This window comes from Heliangelus exortis, chromosome 3 (assembly GCF_036169615.1).
Source record: "Heliangelus exortis chromosome 3, bHelExo1.hap1, whole genome shotgun sequence".
NCBI classification, from domain to species: domain Eukaryota; kingdom Metazoa; phylum Chordata; class Aves; order Apodiformes; family Trochilidae; genus Heliangelus; species Heliangelus exortis.
The window spans coordinates 114,158,332-114,176,978 of NC_092424.1; the positions used below are offsets into that span (position 1 = coordinate 114,158,332).

Here is an 18,647-nt window from a genome sequence, read left to right on the forward strand (position 1 = left end):
AGGTGGTGTCACATCCCTGTGGATGAAGTAGGACCGGGTGGGTGGCTCTGGGTCTCCTGGGAGAGCTCCTGCCCCAAGCCCTGGCCATGGGCTGACTTGGGGTGCCACAGCCAAGAGGACCCCAACTCCAATGGGGGGGTCCCCCCTTCTCCAGGGGTGTTTTGGGAAGTCCTGGGCCACATCCAAGATGACCCCAACTCCAGTGGTGGGGTTCACCCCTCTCCAATGGTAATTTGGGAAGTCCTGGGCTACATCCAAGATGACCCCGAGTCTATTGGTGGGGTCCCCCCTTCTCCAGGGATCCTTTAGGAGGTCCTGGGCTACATCCAAGATGACCCCAACTCTCTTGATGGGGTCCCCCCTTCTCCAGGGATCTTTTGGGAAGTCCTGGGCCACATCCAAGATGACCCCAACTCCGTTGGTGGGGTTCACCCCTCTCCAATGGTATTTTGGGAGGTCCTGGGCTACATCCAAGATGATCCTAAGTCCAGTGGTGGGGTCCCCCCTTCTCCAAGGGTGTTTTGGGAAGTTCTTGGCTACATCCAAGCTGACCCCAACTCTATTGGTGGAGTTCACCCCTCTGCAGGGATGATTTAGGAGGTCCTGGGCCACAGCCAAGCTGACCCCAACTCCATTGGTGGGGTTCACCCCTCTCCAAGGGTGTTTTGGGAAGTCCTGGGCTACATCCAAGCTGACCCCAACTCATTTGGTGGGGTTCACCCCTCTCCAATGGTAATTTGGGAAGTCCTGGGCTACATCCAAGATGACCCCGAGTCTATTGGTGGGGTCCCCCCTTCTCCAATGGTGTTTTGGGAAGTCCTGAACCACATCCAAGCTGACCCCAACCCCATTGGTGGGGTCCACCCTTCTCCAGGGATGGTTTGGGAGGTCCTGGGTAGAAACTGGGGTCTGCAGTGGAGCAGAAAGGGGGTCACCGAGGTAGCCAAAGTGGGGACCCCCTACCCCAGCATCTCCCCAGCCTCCTGCTCTGTGCTCACCTCTCCCCCCGTGTCCCTGCTCTCACCCCCCAGTCCCTGGCCATCAAAACCTCTTCTCTGGCTGAGGCAGAGAACATGGCTGACCTCATTGATGGCTACTGCCGGCTGCAAGGAGACCTGGAAACCTCCCTCATCACCTTCCCCGGGAGAGGTCAGTGCCCAGCAGGGCCCCCCCCATCTTCCCCCCAACCCCGAGACCCCTCCATGGCCACAGCATCACCCCTGGCTTTGGAGTGACCCCAGCTGAGACCCAGCAGACTCACTGCAGGGGTGGGTGAAGCCCTAGGTCCTGGGACACATCCAAGGTGACCCCAACCCCATTGGTGGGGTCCACCCTTTCTCCAAAGGTGGTTTGGGAGGTCCTGGGACACATCCAAGATGATCCTAAGTCCAATGGTGGGGTCCATCTTTCTACAAGGGGGATTTGGGAGGTCCTGGGCCACATCCAAGGTGACCCCAACCCCATTGGTGGGGTTCACCCTCCTCCAGGGATTTTTTGGGGGGTCCTGGGCCACATCCAAGATGATCCTAAATCCATTGGTGGGGTCCATCTTTCTACAAGGGGGATTTGGGAAGTCCTGGGACACATCCAAGGTGATCCCAATCCCATTGGTGGGGTCCACTCTTCTCCAAAGGTGTTTTGGGAGGTCCTGGGCCACATCCAAGATGATCCCAATTTTATTGGTGGGGTCTATCTTTCTACAAAGGGGATTTGGGAGGTCCTGGGACACATCAAAGATGATCCCAAGTTTATTGGTGGGGTTCACCCTTCTCCAGGGATTTTTTGGGAGGTCCTGGGACACATCCAAGATGATCCTGAGTCTATTGTTGGGGTCCATCTTTCTACAAGGGGGATTTGGGAGGTCCTGGGCCACATCCAAGATGACCCCAACCCCATTGGTGGGGTCCACCCTTCCCTAGGGATGGTTTGGGAGGTCTTGGGCTACATCCAAGATGACCCCAACCCCATTGGTGGGGTCCACCCTCCTCCAGGGATTTTTTGGGGGGTCCTGGGCCACATCCAAGATGACCCCAACTCTATTGATGGGGTCTACCCTTTCTACAAGGGTGTTTTGGGGAGTCCTGGGCCACATCCAAGATGATCCTAAATCCATTGGTGGGGTGCATCTTTCTACAAGGGGGATTTGGGAGGTCCTGGGACACATCAAAGATGATCCCAACCCCATTGGTGGGGTCCACTCTTCTCCAAAGGTGTTTTGGGAGGTCCTGGGACACATCCAAGATGATCCTGAGTCTATTGTTGGGGTCCATCTTTCTACAAAGGGGATTTGGGAGGTCCTGGGACACATCCAAGGTGACCCCAACCCCATTGGTGGGGTCCACCCTCCTCCAGGGATTTTTTGGGGGGTCCTGGGATACATCCAAGGTGACCCCAACCCCATTGGTGGGGTCTACCCTTTCTACAAGGGTGTTTTGGGGAGTCCTGGGCCACATCCAGGATGATCCTAAATCCATTGGTGGGGTCCATCTTTCTACAAGGGGGATTTGGGAGGCCCTGGGACACATCCAAGATGATCCTGAGTCTATTGTGGGGTCCATCTCTCTACAAAGGGGATTTGGGAGGTCCTGGGACACATCCAGGATGATCCCAACCCCATTGGTGGGGTCCACCCTTTCTCCAAAGTGGTTTGGGAAATCCTGGGCCACATCCAAGGTGACCCCAACTCTATTGATGGGGTCCACTCTTCTCCAATGGTGTTTTGGGAGGTTCTGGGATACATCCAAGATGACCCCAACCCCATTGGTGGGGTCCACCCTTTCTCCAAGGGTGTTTTGGGGAGTCCTGGGCCACATCCAAGATGATTCTAAGTCCATTGGTGGGGTCCACCCTTTCTACAAGGAGGATTTGGGAGGTCCTGGGCCACATCCAAGATGATCCCAAGTTTATTGGTGGGGTTCACCCTTCTCCAGGGATTTTTTGGGAGGTCCTGGGCCACATCCAAGCTGACCCCAACCCCATTGCTGGGGTCCATGGCCACAGCATCAGCCCTGGCTTTGGAGTGAGCCCAGCTGAGCCCCAACAAACTCACTGCAGGGGTGGTTTGGGGTTTGGGAAGGGCTGGGGGAGCTCCAGCAGCTCCTGATGGGGGTGGCCATGGAATTCCCATCCTTTTGTCTTCCCCACAGAGAGGGAGAAGAGGACCAGCCTGCCCCAAATCCCTGCCCCGTGAGTAGTGCCTGGCCCTGGAGCAAGGCTGGGAGCCTGAAGGGGGTGTGGGGGGGATCCTCTCATCCTCCCCTTCCCCAGAATTCCCCCTCTGACCCTGACCTCCTCCCACCCCACAGGCACCTGGGGGACAGACAGTCCACGCTGTCAGAGAGCTTGAGCCTGGGTGAGGTTTTGGGTTCTTCTCCCCCTTCCCCACCCAGCAGCCCCAGGGGATGCAGGCAGGGCTGGAGGACCCCCCCCTGCTGGGATTTTGGGGGGTGGGGGGGGAGATGGAGACCCTCAGCTCTTGTCCTGAGAGGCTGAGATGCAGCTGAGCATCCCAGGGCAGGGCCAGGCTGGTCTCCCACCTGCCCCCCATGGCCATGGGGCCTGGGGGAGGTGTTGGACCCCGTGGGGGTTCTGCAATAACCCCCCCCCTGCCCCCTGAGCTGCGAGAACCCCTGTCTGCAACCTTCTCCTTGCCCCCAGAGTCTGATATTTATGCTGAAATCCCTGATGAGTCCTCAAGACCAAGGTCTGGAGGTAGGTTCCACCTCCCCTGGGTGCCCTCTTGCCCATCTCCCAGCACCTCCTGCCATTTTCCCCATTTGTTTTCCCACCCCCATCCTTCCCCAAGCTGGGAAGAAGCTTCTAGAATCCCAGATTTCTTTGGGTGGGAAGGGACCCTAAAAGTCACCTAATTCCAGTCCCCTGCCATGGTCAGGGACCCCTCCCCCAGCCCAGGGGGCTCCAAGCCCCATCCAACCTGGGCTGAGACACTGCCAGGGATGGGGGCTGGGGGACCCCAGCATCTCCCCCTTGCCATGAGGGCTCTGCCCAGGGGGACAGACAGGGGACAGGCAGGGGACGGGCTGGGGACAGACAGGGGACAGGCAGGGGACAGGCAGGGGACAGACAGGGGACAGGCAGGGGACAGACAGGGGACAGACAGGGGACAGACAGGGGATGGGCAGGGGACAGACAGGGGACGGGCTGGGGACAGGCAGGGGACAGGCAGGGGACAGACAGGGGACAGACAGGGGACAGACAGGGGATGGGCAGGGGACAGACAGGGGACAGACATGGGACGGGCAGGGGACAGACAGGGGACAGGCAGGGGACAGGCAGGGGACAGGTAGGGGACAGACAGGGGACAGACAGGGCACAGACAGGGGACAGACAGGGGACAGGTAGGGGACAGGCAGGGGACACAGGGGACAGACAGGGGACAGACAGGGGACAGGCAGAGCTGCCACCTCTGCCCTGCTCCCCTTGTCCCTCAAGCCCAGCACTTCGGCATCTCCCGGGAAGACGTCACCCTGGGCAGGATCCTGGGAGAAGGCTTCTTTGGAGAGGTCTACGAGGGGATCTACAGCACCCCGGTGAGCAGCCTGGCCCTGCCTGCCCTCTCTGCTCCTCTGCACCTGGGGCAGTGGGGTGAAGCAGCCCCACAACTCCTTCCCCTCCCCCTTCCCCTTCTCCTCTTCCTCCTCCCCCTCCTTCTTCTCCTTCTTCTCCTCCTCTTCCTCTTCTTCTTTCTCTCTCTTTCTCTTTCTCTTTCTTCTCTCTTTCTCTCTCTTTCTCCTCCTTCTCCTTCTCCTTCTCCTTCTCCTTCTCCTTCTCCTTCTCCTTCTCCTTCTCCTTCTCCTTCTCCTTCTCCTCCTCCTCCTCATCCTCCTCCTCCTCCTCCTCCTCCTCCTCCTCCTCCTCCTCCCCCTCCTCCTCCTCCTCCTCCTCCTCCTCCTCCTCCTCCTCCTCCTCCTCCTCCTCCTCCTCCTCCTCCTCCTCCTCCTCCTCCTTCTTCTCCTTCTCCTTCTCCTTCTCCTTCTCCTTCTCCTTCTCCTTCTCTTTCCCCTCTTCCCCCTCTTCCTCCTCCTTCTCCTTCTCCTCCTCATCCTCCTCTCTCTCCTCCTTCTCCTCTCCCCATCCCCATCCCCCTTTCTCCTCCTCCCCCCTGCAGCAAGGGGAGAGGCTCAGTGTTGCAGTGAAGAGCTGCAAGCAGGACTGCAGCCAGGAGAACAAGGAGAAGTTCCTCAGTGAAGCAGGTACACCACTGGCCTCATGCCTTTTTTTTTGGGTATTTTTGAGGGGGGAGAGGATGGGGCCCTCTCAGGACCCCCCAGACTCACACCAGGAGGGGCCTGGAGGTGTTCACGGTGTTGGGGTGCTGGGCACAGGATGGCTCTTGGGAACCCTTTGAGGCCATCCGAGGGCATCCCTGGCAGTTCCTTCATCCCCAGCTTCATGGCAGAGCTGCCCCTGTACTCCAGGAGAAGGGTTGGGTCTCCTGGAGGGACCCCCTGACCCTGCAGGGTGTCTGACACGGTGTCCCCCCAGTGCTGATGAAGAAGTTGGATCATCCCCACATCGTGAAGCTCATCGGCATCACAGAGGAGGAGCCCACCTGGATCATCATGGAGCTTTATCCCTATGGAGAGGTCAGCAGGATCCCACCACCTCATCCCATCCCATCCCATCCCATCCCATCCCATCCCATCCCATCCCATCCCATCCCATCCCACCATTAGATCCCATCCCACCATCCCATCCCATCCCATCCCATCCCATCCCATCCCATCCCACCTCATCCCATCCCATCCCATCCCATCCCATCCCATCCCATCCCATCCCATCCCATCCCACCTCATCCCATCCCATCCCATCCCATCCCATCCCATCCCATCCCTTCCCATCCCATCCCATCCCATCCCACCCCATCCCTTCCCATCCCATCCCATCCCATCCCATCCCATCCCACCCCAATCCCATCCCACCCCATTCCATCCCCCTGCTTGATCCCTGACCCCCTTGTCCCATTCCAGCTGGGACAATACCTGGAGCAGAACAAGCCCTGCCTGCCCGTGCCCACCCTCATCCTCTACGCCCTGCAGATCAGCAAAGCCTTGGCCTACCTGGAGTCCCTCAACTGTGTGCACAGGTAGGGCAGGAGGGGACAGGATGCTGGGAATGCCAGGGAGCAGGAGGGGATGGGATGCTGGGAATGCCAAGGAGCAGGAGGGGATGGGATGCTGGGAATGCCAGGGAGCAGGAGGGGACGGGATGCTGGGAATGCCAGGGAGCAGGAGGGGACGAGATGCTGGGAATGCCAGGGGGCAGGAGGGGATGGGATGCTGGGAATGCCAGGGAGCAGGAGGGGATGGGATGCTGGGAATGCCAGGGAGCAGGAGGGGACGGGATGCTGGGAATGCCAGGGGGCAGGAGCAGGCAGAGCTGGCAGTGCTGCTGACACTGCTTGGGGTCCTTGTGGCAGCTCTCCTTCCTCATCCCTTTTGGCTGCCCACAGCTGGGTTCTCCTTCTCCATCCCTTCTCCATCCCTCCTCCATCCCTTCTCCATCCCTCCTCCACCCCTTCTCCATCCCTTCTCCATCCCTTCTCCATCCCTCATCCATCCCTCATCCATCCCTTCTCCACCCCTCCTCCACCCCTCCTCCATCCCTTCTCCATCCCTTCTCCATCCCTCCTCCATCCCTTCTCCTGGTTGTCCAGCTTTGAGCTCTCCTTCATCCCTTCTCCTGGCTATCTGTGTGTGAGCTCTCCTTTTCCATTCCTTCTCCATCCCTTCTCCTGACTGTCCATGTGTGAGTCCTCCTTCTCCATCCCTTTTCCATCCTTTCTCCATCCCTTCTCCTGATAGTTTTGGTGTGAATTCACCTTCTCAATCCCACCTCCTGGTCATCCCAGAGTGAGCTCTGCCCCATCCCATCTCCTGGTTCTCCAGGTGTGATCTCTCCTTCTCCATCCCTCCTCCCCAGCCCAGGGTTTCTCTCCTGAGTGCAGAGAGACCTTAGTGGATCAAGGGTTGGACTCGATGATCCCAGAGTTCTTTTCCAGCCTGGCTGATTCCGTGGGATTCCTTGCAGGGACATTGCTGTGAGGAACATCCTGGTGGCCTCCCCAGACTGTGTCAAGCTGGGTGACTTTGGGCTCTCCAGGTACATCGAGGATGAGGAGTACTACAAAGGTGAGGTCTGCGGGGTACCACTGGGGCTTCCTCCAACCTGGAGAGGACAGGGATGGTGGCAACACCTCACTGCCACCCCCTGCCCGTGCCAGGGCTTCTCCAGCCCCCTCCAGCCCCCCTCTGTCTCTCCCTGCAGCATCCATCACCCGTTTGCCCATCAAGTGGATGTCACCCGAATCCATCAACTTCCGACGCTTCACCACGGCCAGTGACGTCTGGATGTTTGGTGAGTGCTGGGATGGGACCAGAGAAAGCTCCCAGGCACTGCCCACATCCCACAGCATTCCCATCTCCGTGCAGAGGGACAAATCCTGCTCTGGAGGAGGGAGTCTTCTCAGCTTTGCCCTTGGGAAAAGGGTTCCCGGGGTAGAGCTGCTTCCAGCTCGGGCGTCCCCAGGGGGTTCCTCCCTCCTCCAGCAGATCCAAGGGGCTCAGGGAGCTGAGTTAAACTCTGTCCCCTGCAGGTGGCTGTCCCTGAGCTCTCTGCTGCTCCTCTCTCCATCCCCGCCAGCCCTTTGGCCCCCAGCACCCAGGAGCTCAGCTCCTCGCAGCTCCTCAGGAGACCCCAGCACCTCTTTCCTCGGGGTTTTTCACCCCGGGAGCAGAAGGGCCACGCAGCCAAGTGTCCCAGCGTGACACAGCAAAGCGTGGCCACGTCACCAGCTCCCCAAAAACCCCAAGAGAGGAGGCTGGTGCCCCAGCATCAGCTGAGGTTCCTCCTGTTGGTCCCACAGCCGTGTGCATGTGGGAGATCCTGAGCTACGGGAAGCAGCCCTTCTTCTGGCTGGAGAACAAGGATGTGATTGGGGTCCTGGAGAGGGGTGACCGCCTCCCCAAGCCCGACCTCTGTCCCCCTGTCCTCTACACCCTCATGACACGCTGCTGGGACTACGACCCCAGTGAAAGACCCAAGTTCAAGGACTTGGTTTGCAGCTTGAGGTGAGCGGGGGAGGCAGGGGGACCAACGATGGGTTGGGGGTCCGTGGCTTGGGGGAGGGGACAAGGATTGGGGTCAGATGGGATCCTGGGGACAATTTCATCTCTGAGAGAGGGGTCAAGCATTGGGACAGGCTGGGCAGGAGCCAGCATCCCCTGGAGGGGTCCCAAACATGGGTAGATGTGGCACTTGAGGGCATGGTGGGGTTGGGTTGACATTGGTGGTCTTAGGGCTCTGTTCCAGCCTTAAAGATTCTGTGACTCTTAAGTGGGTGAAGGAGAAAGCTGAAGCCCTGCAAGGTTTTGGGGGGCTGGAGCTTTCTGGCCAACTCTGAACACCAAGGACCATGGGAGATGCTTTGAGCCCACCTGCCCCAGGGGTGGTGGTGCCAGGGCTGGAGTGGCAATGTTCTGCTTCCTAAGGAAGGGGGCTTGACCCCACTTCTCCCTGGGCCCAGCCATGGTGGTGCTGGTGTGATCAGGACCATGCTCTGCCCTCCCCAGTCCTCTCCCTTCTCTCTTCCCATCCCTCCTTGCTCCTTTGTGTTTTCCATGGCCCCTCCAGCTCAGGCATCTCCCAGCTCTGAGGCACAGGAGATAAACCCAGGCTCCCTCCTCTCTGGGGTTGTCACCCTCCATCTCCCCCCCTCCCTGCAGTGACATTTTCCTGATGGAGAAGGAACTGGCCAAGGAGCAGGAGAGGAACAACCGGCACCGACCTCCCAAAATCCTGGAGCCACCTTCCTTCCAGGAGCCACCCCCGAAGGTGAGGAGAGGGCAGAGCCTGTGCAGCAGGTTCATCTTGTCAGGGTTTAACACTTCCCTGGCAATTAAACCGAGTGCCAGATGCTCTCTATTAATCTCTCTCCTCCCTGATAAAGAAAGGAGAGAGAAGAAGGGAGAGAGACTGATGGGTTGGGAACTAAACCACACAGCTTGAATGGAACAGGAATGATAAATAGGAAAAATGACTGAATCTGTACAAATAGACAGGAAAATGGATCCCAGGTTCCTCCCCCTCTCCCCAATAACTCTCCCATCCCCACTGAGGCTGCAGGGCAGCCCTGGGAAAGTCCAGGCTGGAATCCTGGGCTCAGCAGCAGTTGGGAGCTGGAGGCAGGAACACACAGATTCAGGCTGGCATGGATCAGGAGCACAGGCAGAGGAAGGGATGGAATCCTCCCAGGATGCCAAAACAAACAGGGAGAGGGGAAGAAGGGGAAGCAGGAAGGGGTTTGACCCTGGTGATCCCTCCAATTTCTCCTGAGGATGAGGTGTATGGGATGGAATCCTCTGTTTGGTCAATTCTGGTCATTTCTCTTGTCCCTTCCTCCCTAAGGGAGGGTTCCAGGTGGGACCTTTTTACTCCTTTTGTCCTTCTGGAGGGCAAAATGTTGCTCAGAGCTGAGCAGTTCCTTGGTTCTGCTGTAACTATAACCATGGAGTGGGCTCAGTCCCAGCAGCAGCCACTGCCTGAGAAACTTGCTGTTCATTTCAGCAAGTGCAGCTCCTGACAAGAGACTGAGCTGGAAGCAAAAGGACAGGACAGAAAATCCCTTTATCCTGCCCCAAACCAGGACAATCTCCTTGCCTGGACCCACGGGTGGGTGCAGCAGAAGTGGGACCCCCCCACACACCCCCCCAGATCTCACACCCAACCATTGCCTTTCTTCTGCTCCTCACAGCCCAGCAGACCCAGGTACAAACCACCACCCCAAAGCAACCTCCTGGCTCCCAAGCTGCAGTTCCAGGTAAGGTCCCATGGTTGAAGCAACCCCCAAGGACCTGAACAAAGGAATCAACCCCCAAAAACCCCTCCTTGGACCTCAAGGCCTCAAGGATTTGGGGATCTGAAGTCCCCCGTGTGCCACCACCGAGTGCCACCACCACCTCTGGGGGCTCAGCCCTGCCCTGCCCACGTTTCCTCTGTCCCTTGGAGGTAGCAGAGAGGCTTTTGGCCCAGGGAAGGGCATTTTGTACCCTTGGGAGGGGCTGGTTTGAAGGCAGAGCTGGCAGCAGAGGAGCTTTCAGCTCTCTGGAGTGAGCTGGGCTGAGCTGGGCTGCCCTGCAGGAGCACAGGACACCCCTGCAAGGACACAAGGTCCTGGGTCCTGCAGCAGCAGGGGGACAAAACCCAAGAGCAGCTCTTCTGGGGGCTCTTCTGGGGTGAGGAAGGGGTGCAGGCAGCAGAGTGGAAGGACTTGAGCCCATGCTGAGAGAGCCAAGAGGGGTGGAAGGTCCTGGATCCTGGTCCTGATCAAAGTTTTGGATCCCTGGCAGTGTCTCAGCCCAGGTTGGATGGGGCTTGGAGCCCCCTGGGCTGGGGGAGGGGTCCCTGACCATGGCAGGGGGTGGAATGAGGTGACCTTTAGGGTCCCTTCCCACCCAAACCCCCTCTGGGGGTTCTCTGCTCCCTTTGGAAGGAAGCCACACGCTGCTGGGTTTCAGGAGCCACCTTCCAGGTGTCACACAGCTGATGTCACCCCCATTTCCAGCTGGGTCACCCTCTCCTTCCTCCTCATCCTGAGGCCACCACGAGCTCTGCAAACCCACCCCAGATCCCTTCTCCAGGGGGAAAAAAACCTCCCGAGAGCCCCCTCATTTCAGCAGGGAGCAGAGCAGTGTCTGGATGCACCCAGCGTGGATCCCAGGGGGTTCTGGGCTCCTGAGCACCACCAACCCCCCCTTCCCCCTCCGTGATAAATGGGTCAGGGCAGGGGGATGCTCTTGGAGGTCCCTTCCCACCCAACCCACTCTGGGGGTGCTGGGATCCTGCAGCATCCCCCGGTGCAGCAGCGGCTTCTCCCCTCCTTGTCCGCTCCGTCCGCCCGCACCGACCCCCCCTTGAGCCTCCTCCTCTGCCCCCTGCCCCCCCCTGCTGCCCCCTCCCACACCCCCACAGGTACCTGAGGGTCTGTGTGCCAGCTCCCCCACCCTCACCAGCCCCACGGAGTCCCCATCTCCGGCCACCTCCCTGCACACCCCGCCGCTCAGCCGCCACCACGTCTTCAAACGCCACAGCATGAGGGTAAGAGGACGTCCTGGTGGCCTCCAGGAGGATGTCACCGGGGATGAAGGCTTGGGGGAGGGGGGTGGAGGGGGACACACAGGCGCTGGCTTCACCCTGCTGCTCCCTCCTGCTGCTTCCAGCTTCGTGTTGCCCCTCACCCGGCTGGTCCTGGCATCCCTCTGGAAGCTGCTGCTGGGATGGGTCCATGGAAGGCTCCGACCCCTCCATGCACAAAACGTCCCCAAAGGTGTCCCTGAGCACGGCAGGGGGGTTGGAACTAGATGATCTTAAAGGTCCCTTCCAACCCGGAAAATTCTAGGAAAAAGGGGCAGGGGACAGGTGGCTGTCCCTCCTTGGGTTGGCTTTGTCACCAGATGATCCTAAAGGTCCCTTCCAACCGGGAAAATTCTAGGAAAAGGGGGCAGGGGACAGGTGGCTGTCCTTCCTTGGGTTGGCTTTGTCACCAGATAATCCTAAAGGTTCCTTCCAACCCTGAAAATTCTAGGAAAAAGGAGCAGGGGACAGGTGGCTGTCCCTCCTCAGGTCAGTGTTGCCACCAGATGATCCTAAAGGTCCCTTCCAACCCAGAAAATTCTAGGAAAAAGGGGCAGGGGACAGGTGGCTGTCCCTTTTTGGGTCAGTGGTGTTACCAGATGATCCTAAAGGTCCTTTCCAACTGGGAAAATTCTAGGAAAAAGGGGCAGGGGACAGGTGGCTGTCCCTCCTCTGGTCAGTGATGTCACCAGATGATCCTAAAGGTCCCTTCCAACCCAGAAAATTCTAGGAAAAAGGAGCAGGGGATAGGTGGCTGTCCCTCCTCTGGTCAGTGGTGTCACCAGATGATCCTAAAGGTCCCTTCCAACCCAGAAAATTCTAGGAAAAAGGGGCAGGGGACAGGTGGCTGTCCTTCCTCTGGTCAGTGATGTCACCAGATGATCCTAAAGGTCCCTTCCAACCGGGAAAATTCTAGGAAAAAGGGGCAGGGGACAGGTGGCTGTCCCTCCTTGAGTTGGCTTTGTCACCAGATGATCTTAAAGGTCCCTTCCAACCCGGAAAATTCTTGGAAAAAGGGGCAGGGGACAGGTGGCTGTCCCTTTTCGGGTCAGTGTTGCTACCAGATGATCCTAAAGGTCCCTTCCAACCGGGAAAATTCTAGGAAAAAGGGGCAGGGGACAGGTGGCTGTCCCTCCTCTGGTCAGTGGTGTCACCAGATGATCCTAAAGGTCCCTTCCAACCCTAAAAATTCTAGAAAAAAGGGGCAGGGGACAGGTGGCTGTCCCTTTTTGTGTCAGTGTTGCCACCAGATGATCCTAAAGGTCCCTTCCAACCTGGAAAATTCTAGGAAAAAGGGGCAGGGAACAGGTGGCTGTCCCTCCTCAGGTCAGTGTTGCCACCACATGATCCTAAAGGTCCCTTCCAACCGGGAAAATTCTAGGAAAAAGGGGCAGGGGACAGGTGGTTCTCCCTCCTCGGGTCAGCGGTGTCACCTGAAGCATCCCAAAGTTCCTTTAACCCCAAAACCAGCTGGGTGCTGGGCTGCTCCTCCTGCCCTTGCCCTGGATCAGCCGTGGTGCCAAGCATGGCCACAGCACCCGCATGACAACCCCTGCATGCTGCCCCTGGAGAATCCCGGGATGCCACGAGGGGAGATCCCACCCAGAGCTTTCTCTTCCCCCTGCTGGAAACCCAAATCTTCCCCAAGCCTGGGATGGTGGCTGCTGGGCTCTGGTGCATGGCTGGCAAGCCTGGAGCATGGTGCTCGTGGCAAAGGTGGTTCCCAAGGTGCCCGGGGCAAAATCAGGGGGGGCTTTGGCTCCTGACCCCCTCCCTGGTCACTTCCCAACACCAGGAGGAAGATTTCTTGCGTCCCAGCAGTCGGGAGGAGGCACAGAAGCTCTGGGAGCTGGAGAGGCTGAAGATGATGCAGATCCTGGACAAGCAGCAGAAGGAGATGGTGGAGGATTATCAGTGGCTGAGGCAGGAGGAGAAATCCTTGGTGGGTGCCCTGGGGTTGTCCCCAGCTCTTGCAGCTTCGAAGTCAGATGGAAGCCCAAAATCCTGAGCTGCACCCCCAGGGTGTGGGCAGCAGGGCCAGGGAGGGGATTGTCCCCTCTGCTCTGCTCTGGGGAGACCCCCCTGGGGTAAAGCTGTGTCCATCTCTGGGGTCCCCATCAGCAGAAGGACACGGAGCTGTTGGAGCCAGTGCAGAGGAGGCCCTGGAGCTGCTGGGAGGGCTGGAGCAGCTCTGCTCTGGAGCCAGGCTGAGAGAGTTGGGGGTGTTGAGGCTGGAGAAGAGAAGGCTGCAACGGGGAGACCTTAGAGCACCTTCCAGTGCCTGAAGGGGCTCCAGGAAAGCTGGGGAGGGACTTGGGACAAGGGCCTGGAGGGATGGGACCCTGCGAGGGGGAAGGGTTTGCAGCTGGGAGAGGGGAGATGGAGAGGAGATCTTGGGCAGGGAGGGAGGGAGGGAGGGAGGGAGAAATTGTTTGGTTGGACTTGGTGATCTCAGAGGTCCTTTCCAGCCATGAGCATTCTGTGATTCTCAGGTGTGGGCCATGGGTTAGTGGTGGCCTGGAATAAGGTGATGTCCTGGCTGGGCTGGAGTGGGATAGGACAAGGGGGAAGGGTTTGGAGCTGGGAGAGGGGAGCTGGGGCTGAGATGGGAGGGAGAAATTGCTTGGGGTGAGGGTGCTGAGCCCCTGGTTGCCCAGGTTGCCCAAGGAAGCTGTGGCTGCCCCATCCCTGGCAGTGTCTCAGCCCAGGTTGGATGGGGCTTGGAGCCCCCTGGGCTGGGGGAGGGGTCCCTGACCATGGCAGGGGGTGGAATGAGGTGACCTTTAGGGTCCCTTCCCACCCAACCCAGTCAGGGGTTCCATGATTCTCTGGATGGATGGGAGGGCAGCTGGGTGTGCAGAGGAGGGATGAGTGAGGAATGGATGGACAGACAGCCCAGAGGTCCCCAGGGTGGGCAGCTGGGGGTGAAGGCCATGGCAGGGCTGGAGAACTGCAGCTTTCCTGGGTGCTGTTCTGCTGCCAGGGAGGGGTTGGGATGGAGAGGAGGCCACAGCCCCCACTGCTCATTGGGGTGGGGGGTTCTGTCTTGGGGGAGATGGGCAGGAGGCTGCTGGGACCCGACCCTATGTGAGGGGTTGGGCACTGGGTGAGCTTTGAGGTCCCTCCCCACCCAAACCAGTTTGGGGTTGTATGAAGGTGGCTGAAGAGCCCCAGCACCCCATGAGGTTCCTTTGCCAGTGTCCTGGCACAGCTCCTCCAGCACCCCAACCTTTATTTCCACACCCAGGAGGACCTCACAGAGCTGTTTCATTTCAAGGTGACCACGTTGAGCCTCGGGCAGCTCTGGCATATTTTTTATTTCCACCCCGATCAGCTTTTGTAACCCTTTGGCAATGGGTGCAGGAGATGGGTGACGTGTAAGAAATGCATCAGCTGGGAAGGAGACCCCAAACCTTTCATTCCAGCAGCTCCAGCAGCCAGTCAAGCAAATCCCAGCTCCCCTCACCCCTTCATTTTATTTTGCAGCAGCACTTTGAGGGGTTTGGTGCCTTGTCAGGGAGGAGCAGTGGGATGGGATGGAGATGGGACCATGAAGCTCCTTCCCCTCCCACCCCCCTGGACCCTGCAGAGATCAATTCTTGTGATGTCTCCCAGAAATCAGGACAATTTTTTTCCCTTCTTTCTGCCTTTTTTTTTTTTTTTTTTTTTTTTTTTGTCCCCGTGCCTCTGACAAAGCTTCTCCCCTCTCTGCAGGACCCAACAGTGTTCATGAACAACAACCTTCCCCCGGTGAGTGGTGCTGGCCCTGGAGAAGCCAGCTCAAGGTGTCTTGGGGTGGGAACCTTCTCTGAGGTGTCCACAGACCCTCATTTGCTTTGGCAGGGGCAGGTGATAAAGTGTGGGGAAAATAACCTTAAAATCTTCAGGGGATGAAGCCCTGGTGGTGTGGAGCTCCTCAGCAGAAGCCCCGGGAAGGGTTGGAGGTGCTTCCTCCCTGCTTCCAACCACTTGTGCTTCTCATTCCCTCTTTTTGTCTCCTGCAGATGCTCCCAGAGAAGGAAACTGATTACAGTGAGTGCCCAAAGCTCTGCTGGGTGGGGGGGTTGCCTGTAGCCCCCCACCCAGGAGCACCCAGTTTGGGGCTGGGAGCGGGGAACCTTTGCTGAGGATCCTCAGGGCTTTGGGATCTCTCCAGGCTTTGGGATCCTCCAGGAAAGGAATCCCAGATCGTGGGGAGCAGCTTTGGCTGTCTCGGGGTCTGAGGGGGTCTGACCAAGGGGGAGGTGGCACAGCTGGGGTGGGACAGGCTGCTGCAGGGTGGTGGGGATGTGGCATGGGTCCTGCAGCATTTCTGGGTATCTCTGGGAGCAGCTGGAGTCACTCTCCTTCCTTTCCCTTACTGATGGTGTAGCGGAGTTCACGGGGCCCCCCCAGAAGCCTCCAAGACTTGGGGCACAGGTAAGACCTCCCTGGGTCAGGCCACCACAGTCCTGGGCCTCTTCTTCCATCTCCTCACTCTCCTTCCTCTTCCATCACCTCCCTCCATCCTGCATCCATCTCCCGTCCCTATAGGATGGGACTTTTCTGATCCCCCTCCCCAAGACCCCAAAGGGGTCAGATGGACCCCAGAGCAGCAGGGGGTGGGGGGGGGGTGGATGGGTCTGGCCAGGGCTCCCCAGAGGTGTTGGGGCTTTTCCCTTCTTGGGAAAGGTTGGTTCTCCCCTTCTGCTCTGCTCATGTGAGACCCCCCACCCCAAATTCTGGGTCCAGTTCTGGTGTCCCCACCATAGGAAGGACACAGAGCTGTTGGGATGAGTCCAGAGGAGGCCACAAAGCTGATCCAGGGGCTGGATGGAGCAGCTCTGCCATGAGGAGAGGCTGAGGAGCTGGGATTGTTCAGCCTGGAGAAGAGAAGCCTCAGGGGGACCTTAGAGCTGCCCCCCAGTCCCTGAAGGGAACCTCCAGGAAGGCTGCAGAGGGACTTTTCCTGAGTGTTCAGTGACAGGAGAAGGGGAAATGGATTGAAAGTGCAGGAGAAGAGGTTCAGGCTGGATCTGAGGAAGAAGTTCTTCAGCAGGAGGGTGCTGAGACTCTGGACCAGATTGCCCAGAGAAGCTGTGGCTGCCCCCTCCCTGGAGGTGTTGAAGTTAAAGTTAAAGGTGTTCAAGTTACGGTGTTCAAGTTAAAACTTGAAGAGGGGAGATTGAGGTTGGACATGAGGAAGAAATTCTATATTTTGAGGGTGCTGAGCCCCTGGTTGCCCAGGTTGCCCAAGGAAGCTGTGGCTGCCCCCTCCCTGGAGGTGTTCAGGGCCAGGTTGGATGAGGCTTGGAGCAGCCTGGGCTGGATCAGAGGTGTCCCTGGGCATGGGACATCACAGAATCAGGGAATTATTGAGGCTGGAAAGACCTTTGAGCTCATCAAATCCAGCCTGTGACCTAACACCCCCACATGGCACCGAGTGCCACCTCCAGCCTTGCCTTAAACACCTCCAGGGATGGAGTAGGTGACCTCTAAGGTCCCTTCCAACCTCAGCCTTTCTCTGATTCTTGCTCCCCCTGGATCCCACCGTGTCCCCAGTCCATCCACCCGACCCCCACTGCCAACCTGGACCGCAGGGATGACCCAGTGTACAGCAACGTCATGGAGCTGGTGAGGGCTGTGCTGGAGCTGAAGGATGAGATCAGCTTCCTGCCCCCCGAGGGCTACATCCTGGTGGTGAAGGTAGGGATGAAGGGGAAATGGGGGAGGGAGCTGGGAAGGGGTCTGATGAGGGACTCCCACTGAGCATCCTTCTCAGGAAGGTCTTGCAGATGGAGGAGGGAGCATTTCAAGCATTCCTTGCTCCTCCTTTGGATGCTTGGGTGACTGATGGGAGAGATTCCCACGTATCCTGCTCCTCCAGTGGGTCCTTGGGTGACTGATGGGAGAGATTCCCACGTATCCTGCTCCTCCAGTGGGTCCTTGGGTGACTGATGGGAGAGATTCCCACGTATCCTGCTCCTTTTTTGGATGCTTGGGTGACTGATGGGAGAGATTCCCACGTATCCTGCTCCTCCAGGGGGTCCCTGGGTCAATGTTGGGAGAGATTCCCATGTATCCTGCTCCTCCAGTGGGTCCCTGTGTCAGTGATGGGAGAGATTCCCACGTATCCTGCTCCTTTTTTGGATGCTTGGATGACTGATGGGAGAGATTCCCACGTATCCTGCTCCTCCAGTGGGTCCTTGGGTCAATGATGGGAGAGATTCCCATGTATCCTGCTCCTTTTTTGGATGCTTGGGTGACTGATGGGAGAGATTCCCATGTATCCTTCTCCTCCAGGGGGTCCCTGGGTCAGTGATGGGAGAGATTCCCATGTATCCTGCTCCTTTTTTGGATGCTTGGGTGACTGATGGGAGAGATTCCCATGTGTCCTGCTCCTCCAGGGGGTCCTTGGGTGACTGATGGGAGAGATTCCCATGTATCCTGCTCCTCCAGGGGGTCCTTGGGTCAATGATGGGAGAGATTCCCACGTATCCTGCTCCTTCAGTGGGTCCCTGAGTCATTGATGGGAGAGATTCCCACGTATCCTGCTCCTCCAGTGGGTCCTTGGTCAATGGTGGGATCATTCCAAACATATCCTACTCCTCCATTGGGTCCTTGGGTCAATGATGGGAGCACTTCCAGCACTCCCTGCTCCTCCATTGGGTCCTTGGATCAACGATGGGAGAGTCTCCCACCTTTTCCCTCTTGGGAAAGGGATCTTTGGCTCAGAACCCCAGCCTATTCCCAGGTCCCACTTGCCTGTCCCCCTGCCTGGAACCCCCCTCCTGACCCTGTCACCCTCTCTGCAGAACGTGGGGCTGTCCCTGAGGAAGCTGATTGGCAGTGTTGATGAGATCCTGCCCGTCCTGCCCGCCACCTCCCGCACTGAGGTAGAGTTTCCAGCTTGTCCTGATCCTCCTCTGGGTCCTTGGGTCAGTGACGGGAGCACTTCCAGCACTCCCTGCTCCTCATTTGGGTCCTTGGGTCAGTGATGGGAGCACTTCCAGCACTCTCTACTCCCCTGTTGGGTCCTTGACTCAATGATGGGAGCATTTCCAGCATGTCCTACTCCTCATTTGGGTCCTTGGGTCAGTGATGGGAGCACTTCCAGCACTCCCTGCTCCTCATTTGGGTCCTTGGCCCAATGATGGGAGCACTTCCAGCACTCTCTGCTCCTCATTTGGGTCCTTGGGTCAATGGTGGAAGAGTTTCCAACATGCCCAGCTCCTCGTTTGTGACCTTGGGTCAATGATGGGACCAATTCCAGGTTCTGTTGGTTCCTTGGGTCACTTCCAGGACTCTTTACTCCTACTGTGGGTCCTTGGGTCAATGGTGGGAGCATTTCCAACATGTCCTACTCCTCCATTGGACCTTTGGATCAATGTTGGGAGCCCTTCCAGCACTCCCTGCTCCTACGTTGAGTCTTTGGTCAATGGTGGAAGTGATTCCAGCACTCTCTACTCCTCCGTTGGGTCCTTGGTCAATGATGGGAGCATTTCCAGCATGTCCTA

At 58.2% G+C, this 18,647-nt stretch overlaps 1 protein-coding gene across 4 annotated transcripts in view; it reads left to right on the forward strand.

Moving 5' to 3' along the window:
- Positions 1-18,647, forward strand: part of PTK2B (protein tyrosine kinase 2 beta) — a 44,701-nt gene that overhangs the window by 24,642 nt on the left and 1,412 nt on the right. For 2 of the 4 annotated variants that reach the window (XM_071742304.1, XM_071742307.1), the window contains exons 11-30: positions 1,032-1,149; positions 3,147-3,186; positions 3,306-3,352; positions 3,658-3,711; positions 4,453-4,550; positions 5,129-5,213; positions 5,506-5,606; positions 5,991-6,106; positions 7,051-7,151; positions 7,288-7,377; positions 7,886-8,090; positions 8,745-8,853; positions 9,773-9,838; positions 10,990-11,115; positions 12,947-13,093; positions 14,866-14,901; positions 15,156-15,183; positions 15,524-15,570; positions 16,693-16,836; positions 17,946-18,026. In XM_071742304.1, the coding sequence (XP_071598405.1) occupies positions 1,032-1,149; positions 3,147-3,186; positions 3,306-3,352; positions 3,658-3,711; positions 4,453-4,550; positions 5,129-5,213; positions 5,506-5,606; positions 5,991-6,106; positions 7,051-7,151; positions 7,288-7,377; positions 7,886-8,090; positions 8,745-8,853; positions 9,773-9,838; positions 10,990-11,115; positions 12,947-13,093; positions 14,866-14,901; positions 15,156-15,183; positions 15,524-15,570; positions 16,693-16,836; positions 17,946-18,026 (1,839 nt within the window). Of the gene's footprint in view, positions 1-1,031; positions 1,150-3,146; positions 3,187-3,305; positions 3,353-3,657; positions 3,712-4,452; positions 4,551-5,128; positions 5,214-5,505; positions 5,607-5,990; positions 6,107-7,050; positions 7,152-7,287; positions 7,378-7,885; positions 8,091-8,744; positions 8,854-9,772; positions 9,839-10,989; positions 11,116-12,946; positions 13,094-14,865; positions 14,902-15,155; positions 15,184-15,523; positions 15,571-16,647; positions 16,837-17,945; positions 18,027-18,647 lie in introns of all 4 variants that reach the window. The other 2 variants (XM_071742305.1, XM_071742306.1) reach the window with 1 other exon arrangement.